This window comes from Lipotes vexillifer, unplaced genomic scaffold, assembly GCF_000442215.2.
Source record: "Lipotes vexillifer unplaced genomic scaffold, Lipotes_vexillifer_v1.1 scaffold1272, whole genome shotgun sequence".
Classification (NCBI taxonomy): Eukaryota; Metazoa; Chordata; class Mammalia; order Artiodactyla; family Lipotidae; genus Lipotes; species Lipotes vexillifer.
The window spans coordinates 3,800,013-3,812,951 of NW_006779909.1; the positions used below are offsets into that span (position 1 = coordinate 3,800,013).

The 12,939-nt window shown below is 40.9% G+C and overlaps 1 protein-coding gene across 1 annotated transcript in view; it reads left to right on the forward strand.

Annotated features, from left to right (window-relative positions):
- SYN2 (synapsin II) overlaps positions 1-12,939 on the forward strand; it is a 147,542-nt gene that overhangs the window by 88,301 nt on the left and 46,302 nt on the right. Inside the window, exon 2 of the mRNA XM_007453059.1 lies at positions 11,990-12,047. Coding sequence (XP_007453121.1) covers positions 11,990-12,047 — 58 coding nt within the window. The remainder of the gene's footprint in view (positions 1-11,989; positions 12,048-12,939) is intronic.

Consider the following 12,939-nt stretch of genomic DNA (forward strand, 5'->3'; position numbering starts at 1 on the left):
GAATGCCGTATCTTTCAGTCTGAGACTAAAGGTAGAAGACTGATATCTCAGTTCAAAGACAGTCAGAGAGAGTAAATTCTCCCTTACTCCACCTTTTTGTTCTAGTCAGGCCTTGGATTCTAGTCAGGTGGATTGGATGAGGCCCGCTCACATTGGGGAGGGCAATCTGCTTTACTCAGTCCTGATTCAAATGTTAATCTCATCCAGAAACACCTTCACAGACACACCCAGAATAATGTTTAGGCAAATATCTGGACACCTGTGGCCCTTTCAGGTTGACACATAAAATGAACTAACCCAGGTGTGCTCTGTATAAGGCAGTGGTGAGCGTGACGGTGGGTAGTGGGGGACTCGGAAGGAAGTATAAGACAGTGTGCACCCTCAGAGGGTGATACGGTAGGGAGGAAGAGCCACAAATAAAATAAGCAGATGATACTAAGCTGAATCTATGTAAAATGACAAGTGAATAGGTTTCAGACTAAGCTTTCAGAGGAAGGAGAAACCACCACAGAGGGGAGAACAGGGAAGATTTCAAAAGGGAGGCAGAACTTGTTTGGGACCTTTAAAAATGAGGAGAGAGGTGATTTCTTTTTTAAATGTTACTGTAATAAGCTTGAGGATACATGCTAAAATAATTCGTAAAATTTGTACCAGAAAAGAAAATGGAAGACTCTCCATCCAATTTTCTTGAGGCTAGAATAACCTTGACAATAATTTGGATAAGAGCAATAAGAAAACAATATCTGTCCCAGTGCACTTAAAAATCTAGTTGCATTCATTCTTTGTCACATATTAACTAATAGAATCCAATTAAGTATTAAAAAGCACATTATATGATAAAGTAAGATTAATTCCTGGACCCGAAGTAGAAAACCTATGATTGCTTCACAGATGAACTCTCTCAAACATTTATAGTAGCGATAATACAAGTTCCACAAAATTTCTTACTTCCCAACTCCTTCCGTGAAGCCAAAATTATTACTTTTGACACCAAACCAAAGACACCATAAGAATAGAAAACCACAAACCCAAATCCCCAATAAACATAGTTGCAACAGTTCTTAACAGCATTTTAGCAAATTGGATCCCATGGTATATAAAAAGGATCGTGCATCATGGCCCAGTGAAGTTCATCCCAGGAACTCAAGTTTCATGTAACATTTGAATATCAATCAGTGTGATTTACCACACAAGCAAATTTAGTAAGAAAAACAATACCTTTGAGATTATTCTCCTCCTCCTCCTCCTTCTCCTTCTGTGAGAGCTCAGCGAATTTCAAGTCTACCATGCACAGTATCGTTAACTATCATGCCGTATACCTCAGATCTTCAAAACTCATTCATCTTGCATAGCTGAAACTTTGGATTCTCTGATCAACATCTCTTCATTTCCCCCTCCTCCAGCCCCTGACAACTACCATTCTGTTCTCTGCTTCTGAGTTTGACTATTTTAGATTCCACATATGAGGTCATGCAGTATTTATCATTCCGTGTCTGACTTATTTCACTTAGCATAATGTCCTCCAGGTTGATCCGTGTTGCTACAAATGGCAGTATTTCCCTTTTTTTTTAATGGCTGAACAGTATCCCATCGTATGTATATATCACATTCTCCTTATCCATTTGTTCGTCAATGGACATTTAGGCTGTTTCCATAGAAAAGGGTGATTTCTAAATGGACCGATACACAGAAGCAGTAGTTTGACGAGAGAGAGTTGGGAGAGAGTGTCTGAATGGCAGTTTGACCTAGTAGGACCGTTCAGTGTCTGAACAGTAGTAGGACAGGGTGCCTGCATGTACTTGTTCAGGTTGTTCACCACACAAGGGCATCTGACTGAGGAGACAAGTCGGGGTGAAACGCAGACCCACACTCTGCTTGCCAAGCCAAGAACCCTGGTGTAGGAGTGTCCACCTGCAGGAAGGAATGCCTTTTTCTAATTTACACAGACTCTGCAGCAGTCTTGCAGGACGGAAACAGTGGGAGATTAGAATAGAAGGATGGGGTCAGATCATAGAGGACATTTCTATATATCTAGAGATGGATGGCTTTGCTGGTAGTGGTGATTGTGGGTATGATTTGTGACCTGACACTGGAATTAAACCTGGACATTTGTCAATGCTAGGATCCCTGTTTTTCTGGTATAAAAGAAATCCATATCTTTCAAAAATTATACTTGCTTGATATTTCTCCAAAGCAAACTTTAATACTGACCTACTTTACTCTAATATCAAATCAGCCTGATTTAATTTTATAAGCCAGTCATGGAAAGTGAATCTGTCCCATGACTCCAAAGCATTCTGTTCTGTAGCTCCACTATAATTACAGACAAATGCATCTAATCTTCCCATCATGTGTTCTCCTGAGCTACAGGATTCTTTTTTTTTTCCTGTGTTTGATAATCTTGTTATCTTGTGATACTGCATCATTTAATTATTCCCCAAAATAGAGATCTTCAGAAAATCTGCTCAGAAAAAGTGATTTGCTGTTACCAACTGAAGTCACAGCTGGTGTGTTTACTCAGAAATTAGTCATTTTCAGAACTTTGAGATTGCTGTTTTTCTTAAGGGGTCTCATCTGCCATCTAAGTCTGTTGAAGCCCTCCTGCAGGTCACTTGAGGGAATTTTATGAACTCCAGGGAAGGACTAAGTAGGTATCCTCAGAGATCTACAAGCCCAGGACTCTATCAGATTGAGCATGGTTACTCTCTCTGATATTAACCTCCAAATGTCTAGCTGTATTCATTTTAATAACTCCATAAACATTTTCTGAGCATCTACTGTGTGTTGAAGAGTAAGACAGGCATTGAGGCTACAAAAATGAGTAGAGCACAGTTCCCATCTAAAATATACGATTTCTAAACTTGATCATCAGAAGTGCTGAAATTTAATTTTACTAGCTCTGCCACCTACTCACTGCTACTTTTAAGCAAGTCACTTATTTTATCCGAGCTTCCTTTTGCTATAAATCCAGTAGCGTTGAAATGACGTTCCTGTAAGGCATGAAATATCGTGAGATTAATTTGGTTATCTGGGATGAATAATGTGTGTAGTATGTAGTCTCTCAAGTTCTGATAATCAACGTTATTTTTCACCTTTACTCTCAGTCTTTTTGTGTTTTTCTGTTACATCTCACAGGACTAATGTCTTAAGGAAATAATTTTCTTTTATTTCAGGTTCTTTTTTGGATTGTAGTGGAACACTCATGATCCCCTGATAAAATCATTTTCCACTGAATATAATGTTTTCTTACACTTAGTCACATTAAAACTCCTCTGCCACTTTTCTGCCCACGTCCACATCTTCTTTCACTTTATATCTAATCAACTTGGCATTTTATTCCCTGGAAGTGCTGAATGCCATCTGCAAACTTGGCAATTTCCCCATGCACTCTTTTCCAGATCATTTATATGAATGTTAACTAAGACGCCATGCAGCTTGCTTTCTATCTAAGAAGTAGCAGAGAATTTGACTTAACTACTTAATCACTGAATTAATAATATCAAGGACCAGCCACAGAACGTTGCCTTTATCCAGAAAAATGTTCATTTCTTCCTCTTCTTTGTATCTTATTCCTAAACCAGTTATCTCTAACAGGCATTTCTCCATGTACTAAAAGAAAGTTTTATGGTTTATGAATTAGATTACAAATCCAAATTTGAGTTAAGAACCGCTTTACCAATGTAAGGCCTGCCTATTTTATGTCCCATTTATGGCTTTGTTCCAGAACATCTATATGAGGTGTCTGTCCTATACCACTTTCTATCACTGTCGTTTCCCAGCTAGCTTCTAAATTCCTAGCCCTAATCAGTCAAATGATCAATTGAGTTGCCTGATGAGTGTTGTACAGTAGCTATTGGTTTGCCATGTATCAGGAAAACAGCAAGTCCTGAAGTCTAATTACTGCACCAGCTTCCCAAATGATCTCAAGCCCTGGTTGGCTCCCTGCCATCTCTTCTGTGTGTGGCCTATCAGATCTTAGGCACATCTGATCATGTCACCTCTCTGCCTAAAATCTTTGACAGTGTTTTGGGAGACAGTTGGGAAAACTTGAATATAGACTCAGTAAAGATGTTTTAAATTACTATTAATTATTAAATAATAATTATTATTAAAAAGTCATTTCCCTGGGATAGGCAAATCCATAAAGAGAAAGTAAATTAGAGGTTATCAGGGACTGGGGGGTGGATTTGGGGGGGATGGGCAGTTACTGCCTAATGGCCACAGAGTTTCTGTTCTGGATGATGAAAAAGTTTTGGAAGTAGCGATGTTGGTTGCACAACGTTGTGAATGCACTAAATGCCACTGAATTGTACACTTGAAAATGGTTAAAATGGCAAATTTTGTTATATATATTTTGCCACAGTAAACAAAAAATTTAAGGCATTACCAGTTAGAGATATTACTTAAAATTCTACACAAGAAATAACATGATATCTGGGATTTGCTTTAAAACAATCAAACAACAGTCTTAACAACAACAGTGAGGGTGATAAATGAAAAAGACTGGCAAAATGTTGATTACTGAGGATGGAATTTTTCATAATAAAAAGTTTTAAAAAAGTCTCTTGGAAGCTAGCCATTACATCCCAACTACTCAGCCTGACGTTTGAAGTTCTTTGACAGGCCATCCCTTCCCTTTCTCAGGAGCCTCAGCTCTTGCTGCTCAGCCTGCATGCCCTTCCCCCAGTCAGTTGGGCCGCTGCAGCGCTCTGTGCTCAGGCAGCCTCTGTGCCTTTCAATTCTGCTCTCTGCTTCTTGTGTGGCAAATTTCTCCTCATTCTTTAAGACTCAGCTTCGTCCCTGGAGCTTTCCCAGGCTCCTCCAGGCAGAGAACTCGCTCCTTTGGGTCCCCACAGTGCCTTGTCCACACCCCTGGTACAGTTTATACCCTGTATTATGATCTTTTATTTATGCTTCTGCCCACCACTAACCTGTGAGCTTCATGAAGGTAGAGGAAACTTACTTTTCACTGTACATCTTTCTGAGCTAGGTGAAACTTTTGTTGCTGTTGTTTTAGTCGTGTGCATTAAATTCCTTTTTTTAAGGAAAAGATTGAAAGGTGGGAATGTGAATATTAGCTATAAATCTTAAGAGTTGAAAGGGTCCTTAGCACTTACCAACATGCATATTGGTCTCCCTTTCTAGACTGTGCTTTCTCTACTTGGCACCTACTAATGCATTTTTACATTTCCAGCACCTACCACTGGGTGTTCAGTAAATTGTTGCTGAATTTATTGACAAATCACATCCTTTCTTTCTACAGATGGCAAAAAGCCAACTATCTAGCTTGGGGTATGTGGACACACAATTTTTAAGGGAAATAGTGAATTTTCAGGCATGGTTTGTCAGAGCAGCAAATAAGCACCTGGAGAGCTATCACTGAGCCAGTGGAGTCAGCTCAGTGGGTGAGTGAGCTAGGACTACGGCGTGTCTGCAGTACACATCCTGCCAGGGGGTGGCGGCAGGCGCCCACAAACTCTATCCAAGACCGGCAGGCCTGATTTACCCTTTGAGTGTAGGGTGAGGAATAGATTCCTCTACTATTTCTAGTTTATTTTCTAATTTCTTGATGCCTTGAGATGCTTGACCAAAAGAATAGGGCCTGAGTTATAGACAATAAGACCCAGAAACGAAGCACCTTGTCTGGACATTTATGTCTAACCAGTGCTAGGTGCATTGTTAGTGCTTTCATCTTCTAGCTTGAGGATTTGATCCCTGTGCGAGCCTCAGGCACCCAGGGAGGATTTACACTCTAGGCTGTTTTTAGGTCCTTTAGTTCCGGTGTGGATGGAGATTGAGAACAGACTTTCATGTAGGAAAGAAGAGAGAAGAAAGAACATGACATCCTGGGACGTGCGCCTGCAAGAAGAAAGGAGAAGACGGCTGGGGCTGCAGAGACACACTCAGTCCACTCAGTCCTGAGGGTGGCCTCTTCTGGTTTTCTGCATCTGTCCAGCCAGCACCATCACTCCTAACATCTCCAGTCAATAAGCAAGCCCTGATTGTGAATAAGTACACAGTTTAGGGAAGTAGTTGGAAATTTATAGATATGTTCATATTTGTACAAGCCTTAGCTCAGAGCATGTAATATGACAACAGGACATAATCACTATTTAAAATCCAAAATGATGGAGAATCCAGGGCTCATTTGGATAGTCCTTGCTCTGAAGTATTGTTGCATAATCCAGTGATCTGAGGCTGGTGTGCGGGAGGGGTATCACAGATTATTAGACAACTGAGTTTGAAAGGTGGTATCAGATGATGATGCTATAAGCCAGATATCATGAGTAGACAATAAATGGGATGCAAGTTCAGAAGAGGAAGAAGGCATGTTGGCTCCGGTCATAGTAAAACATCAATAATACCTGGTACATGAATGTTTGTTGCATTTTGCTAATAGTACTTTATATTTGCATAATATTTCAGAGTTTCCAAAATATTTTCGTGTCATTTATTCTTACCTGGCTTCATTAAGTCTTCACAGCAACCTGTGAGTCAGGTATTATTAAATGAGGTAAGATACATAGAATACTTAAGATAGTGGTTAGTACCTAGTGAATGTTTGCTATTATTATTAAAATCATTATTAGCCCTATTTTATACATGACGAAACTGAGGCTCAGAGAGGCTGTTACTTGCCCAAAGTCGCACAGCTGAGAAGTGGTAGAACTAGGCCCGAACTCAGCTCCCCTGGCTCCTAATTCTAGACCTTTCTCCATTCCCCCATGCATAAAGAGGGAGTATTTAAGCTGGGCTTAGCAAGATTGGGCCAAGTTTTGAGGCAGCCTTAGCAGAGAAGTCTCTGATGATGTCTCCTCAGCCTCATGAGCCCTAGTTTGCAAGAGGATGGGAATTCCTGAGGGTATTCTGTGCCTTGCCTAAGAAGAGTTAAACCTAGAAGCCTCTACTCATTTTAGCAGTAAGGGGAGGTGGTTCATTGCCTGGGCAAGCCATTAAACTCACAAAGATCCTCAGCTGGTAGGCTTGTTAAGAAAATGTTACAATGGGGGGAAATTGACAACACACGCGCCATAGATATTTTTAGTCTGTGCTCTAAGGATGTACATCTTGGTTTCTGTTTAGACTGAGCACCAGGGGGTGAATTTGGATTGATTTGACAAGACTGGCTGTTGGAAAGTCCTTACTGAGCACCTTCTCTGTGCCCAGCTTAAGCAAGGGACTGTGGGGGGGTAACTAAGGGAGGTGAAGTAACTTTCCCAAACTTTCAAACACTGGGGAGAGTGCTATAATCTTTTTCTTGGGTGGGGGGCAGTGTGCCGATATCAGTAAAAACTCTCTTGACTATTCCTTACACCAGCAATTCTGCAATAAATTATCCTTCTAATGTACAATGTGGTGACTGTAGTGGATGATACTGTATTGTATACTTGAAATTTGCTAATAAGAGAGTAGATCTGAAGTGTTCTAGCCACACACACGCACACAACACACACACACACACACACACACACAAAAGGTAGTAATGTGAGGTGATGGGTGTGGTAATCTGTGCTATCATACATTTTTATACATGTATGAAATCATCATGGTGTACACTTAAAATACTATAATTTTGTTTGTCAATTATAACATAATAAAGGTGGAAAAAATAATTTATCTTATGAATATATTCTTAAATGTAAGCCATTGTAGCTCTGTTTGTAATAGCAAAAACAATCCAAACACTGGAAATCTAAATGCTCACCAATAATTTTTATTTTTTAAGATTTATTTATTTATTATTTATTTATGGCTGCATTGGGTCTTAGCTGCGGTACGCGCGATCTTTATTGAGGTGTGCAGGATCTTTTGTTGCAGCCTGCAGGCTCTTCATTGTGGTGCTCGGGCTTCTCTCTAGTTATGGCGTGCAGGCTCCAGGGGGCATGGGCTCTGTAGTTTGCGGCACGCAGGCTCTCTAGTTGAGCTGCCCGGGCTCAGTTGCCCCGTGGCATGTGGGATCTTAGTTCCCCGGCCAGGGGTCGAACCCATGTCCCCTGCATTGAAAGGTGGATTCTTTACCACTGGACCACCTGGGAAGTTGCTATACTTGGGTGTTTTTTTTGTTGTTGTTGTTGTTTAACATCTTTATTGGAGTATAACTGCTTTACAATGGTGTGTGAGTTTATGCTTTATAACAAAGTGAATCAGTTATACATATATCCCCATATCTCTTCCCTCTTGCGTCTCCCTCCCTCCCACCCTCCCTATCCCACCCCCCTAGATGGTCACAAAGCACCGAGCTGATCTCCCTGTGCTATGCGGCTGCTTCCCACTAGCTATCTATTTTACATTTGGTAGTGTATATATGTCCATGCCACTCTGTCACTTTGTCCCATCTTACCCTTCCCCATCCCCGTATCCTCAAGTCCATTCTCTAGTAGGTCTGCGTCTTTATTCCCATCTTGCCCCTAGGTTCTTCATGACCTTTTTTTGTTTGTTTTTTAGATTCCATATATATGTGTTAGCATATGGTATTTGTTTTTCTCTTTCTGACTTACTTCACTCTGTATGACAGACTCTAGGTCCGTCCACCTCACTACAAATAACTCAATTTCATTTCTTTTTATGGCTGAGTAATATTCCATTGTATATATGTGCCACATCTTCTTTATCCATTCATCTGTTGATGGACACTTAGGTTGCTTCCATGTCCTGGCTATTGTAAATAGAGCTGCAATGAACATTGTGGTGCATGACTTTTTTTGAATTATGGTTTTCTCAGGGTATATGCCCAGTAGTGGGATTGCTGGGTCTTATGGTAGTTCTATTTTTAGTTTTTTAAGGAACCTCCATGTCACCAGTAAATATTGGTTAAATTACTGTATGACCTTCAAATGGAATTTCATGCAACTATTACAAAGAAAGAGGTCCATCAGTATGTGTTGAAAGCATATCACTAAGATGTATTTTTTAATTGAAGTAGAGCTGACTTACAATATTAGTTTCATGCATACAACATAGTAATTCAGTATTTTCATAGGTTATATTCTATACAAAGTTATTATAAAGTAGTAAATGGAAAGATATCCCGTGTTCATGGATTGGGAAGAATTAATATTTTAAAATGTCTACACTACCCAAAGGACTGGTATATTTTTAAGTGCAATAAAAAATTAAGGTTCAAAAAAGAAGGGTTTATATAGCATGATGCCATATGTATGTTTGAAACATATATGTATGCAGATATATGCACACAATTTCCCCACACTGGAAGGATATGCTTGCAACTGATAATGGGGAGTATGTGTGATGAAAGAGAAATGGGAAAGGAAAAATGTGTTTTTCATCTTATCCATCTTATTCTTTTGAAGATAGATAGATATATTGGTTTAACCATGTGACATACTTTTTTTTTTTTTTTTAAGCCACTTGCTTGCGGTCACACAACCAAAAAAGTGTACAGCTAGGATTCCCACGCAGACTGTGATTCCAGAACCCTGTGATCCAGAACAGCTCTGAATTCTAGCACACTGCTTCCTAACAGTGCTCTCTTAGGATCAGCAAGTAATTCTGTCACTTGCTTGTAAGTTACAAAATTTTTCATGAAAATACCTGGGAGAATGTGCTCATTCTCCAGAAGAAGACTCTGCTCCATCGCCTGCCACGTTGGCTCCTTTTCTATAAGACTGTGGCTCAGCCAAGAGAGGTCCATCACCCAGAGCCAGATAACACAAACTAAGATTTCCAAGAGGACAGATTACCTTAAGGAAAAGGCATTAAGATAATTGGAGGGTTGGGGTGGGCGCAAGGCCTGAAAACAGTATCACTGGCCAACTTGGTCAATGAGCAGGTGCAGAAAGTGGCAGATAAATGCAGACAGAATCTATATTTATACTTCAATATCAGTGTTCACAACCCACAATATAAATGAGTGAATTAAAAACCTTGGCAGCGCCTAAGTACCTAGACATAAACTCTTAGTTCTAAGCTTAACTCCTATGAACTTCTCTGTGATTTGAGCATATTACTTAGCTGCTCTGGGTTTCTTTCCCCATTGGTTAAATGGACAGCACTGTCTGTCCTGGCTGCTTCACAGAGTTGTAAGGAACAAATAAGGCAAGAATGTGCTTTGAAAATGCAAGGCATCATACAGAATGAGAGGTTATTGTTAATGCCTCTGAGACTTACCTCACAGAAGGAGAGCTATTTTGACACAGGAAGATGGGAGGAAGCATCAGAAAAGCATTGCTGGTAACAAGGTAGGCACACCTCACCAACACAGGGAAGGAACCTCTTTGATCATTTACTCCAGTTCCTTCTGTTTATAGTCGTGGACAAAGACCTACGGAGTCCTCAAGATCTGCAGAGCAGTGATAGTGCCATGCGTAGACTATTATTTAAACCCATAAATAAGATGGAACCCTAAAAGGGATGGGATGTGCTACAGGCCGCTTGCCCAAGGGGCTTGCTGAGCTGTGAACATTGAACAGGGCTCTGGAAGCAAGCTGATGAAGCTTAGTAAGGAATTGGGGCAGAGGTAGGGGGATGGACTTCAGTGATCCAGCTCCAGGATGGCTGAATGCCTCTGAGGAGCAATTTGAGGGTAGCCAGGGACTTGGATAGGACAAATGACAACTTCCTAGAACAGACTGTTCCAGAACCAGATCGGAAAGGAAATAGCCTGGCCTTGTCCTGGGTAGTTCACAGGAACCGGTGTAGGGAGTATTTGTAGTGGAACTAGTGCTCACAACATCAAGTCCCTTTTGCACAGAAGAGAGAGAATGGGAAAAGACGCATACAATGCAGCATACATGACAAGTCAGTTTTTGTAATGGTGGGAATGAGGATGGTGAGAATGAATAAGCAGAGGGAGACAGTGCTGTGCAGCACCAACGACTCTGGACTCAGACTTGGGTGTGGATATTGGTTCTGTCACTAACTTGCCATATGACCTTGAATGTGCCATTTTTATCCCCTGAGTCTTGGTTTCCTCATCTCGAAAATGAATGCCTTTCTCCCTATCTCATAAGTTGTTATGAGGACTAAATGAAATGTTCCTGAAAGAAATTAGCACATAATTCCTAGAACATGATGCCCAATAAATGTTCGTGTATCTCTTTGTTTTGGAGAGGGACTTTTAGAAAACCTCCAGTGAAACATACTAATTTGAAATTTCAAGCACTGGGAAAGCAAGCCCAACGTAGGTAGCATGTGGAAGGGCCCTTTTTACAGGTGGAGAACCAGCCTATAAAGGCAGATAAGAAACTCTTATGAGAGGAAGGGGAGGTGAAAAGCAAAGTAGCAATGGCTATAAATATAAGCATAAACAGTCCTCTTACCAGCAGCTGTAATGTGAGGTTCCTCCAGCTCCGTGACAAAACGGGAAGATAATAAGTACAGTGTATCTAGGCTTGACTCATTCCCTTGACTGCCCAGAAGCACAGGATAGGTTTTGTGTTCAATTACAGTAGCTTTCCTCAGCCTCTCCTCCTGCCCCCTGCTTTTTTTCTGATATAATTAACTCTCCTTCATTCATTGATTGTCCTTTAATCCTTGTTTTGTTGGATATATTTGCTTTTTAAATTATTGTCTCAAATCCTTTTTGGAAGTATGGGTATGAAGAGGTAAAATAATAACAGTTTCCTTAGAAACTAAAATTCCAAGGGTGGAAACCAACTAGAAAATCAGAGTGAAAGGCAGGATGGGGGAAGATAAGGAAACTATAGGGATGTATAAAATTGACCTAGTCTTTACCAGGAGTAACATTAGGGAAATTGTTACTTCTAGCCCCCTTTTGGAAAGACCTAGGATATTATCATAAAATCACAATGCCTGAGAGTGAAAGGCCTCTTGGTTTATTTTACAGAGGGGAGGCTGTGGTTTGACTGAGGCTGTCTCATGGTGATCCAATAGCAGACTGACCCAGGTCTCTTGACTCTCATTCTGGGATTCTGTCTGCCATGGGCCTCGTCTTTGTGAGAGTGAATTTCTGACCACAAACACCTGTACAGAACTAATTTGTGTGGGTTTTTTTTCCCCTTTTTTCCAGGGCCAAGTGCTTTCGGGGCAAAAAAGTCCTTGGAGATTATGATATCAGAGTGGAACAGGTAACCAGCCTGGAGCCCAGGGTTGCATCTGCATCATTGTTGGCCCCTCTTGACATTCCAGAATGAACCATTTAGTTCTGCCAAGTGGAGATCAGTGTCCGTCACTAGCTTCTAGGCTCTCCATCTCCTCCCCCAACCCTTTCCAGGACTTTTCTCTCTATGAGACATGGTCCTGAAGGCTGCATCTTTGAACTTCGCTGACTTCTCTTCATGGCTCTGGTGTCCATAGAGAGGCAAGCAGCGTGGCTCTTGGGGCCCTCTGGGTGCAGGGTTCTCAGGCTGAGGAACACTTTAGAGGAATGTCTTCCTAGGACATGGCCACACGTACATATTGCTGGTGGCATGGTCTTGCTGGGTAGGCACACGTCTGCCATTCAGTTGTGTGGCCTCCAGTGGTGCCTCCTCTGCGCGCCTGAGGCTACACTTCAAGGAGAACTTAGGAAAGCACACCTCCTGGTCTTAATGCAGTGAAGTCCTGAAAGGTCATTTTTTTATCTTCCTGTACCCTTTGCTTCATGATTAATAGAGATTAGGTCCATTCGAGTGCATAGGGGGATGTCCAGTTTAAACAATGCATGTATTTTCTATGTAATGATAGAAGTTACTCATCATTCCTTACATGGTGTGCTGTGATTTACAGAGTACTTTTCCTATCCATTGTTGCATTCAGTTCTTAAAATAACTTATTAGATAGGCAAGGTTGATAAAAAAAATTATTCCCATTTTATAGATGGGAAAAACTGTCCACCCAGAGAGAACAAGTAACTTGCCTGAACATCTTATGCAGCTAGTTGGGCCAGAGCAGAACTAAAAACCCAGTTGCCTAAACTAAAACTTAGTGTATTTATGTTGAAATTGATAAAGGGCATGTTTGCCCCAGTTTGCATTCCTG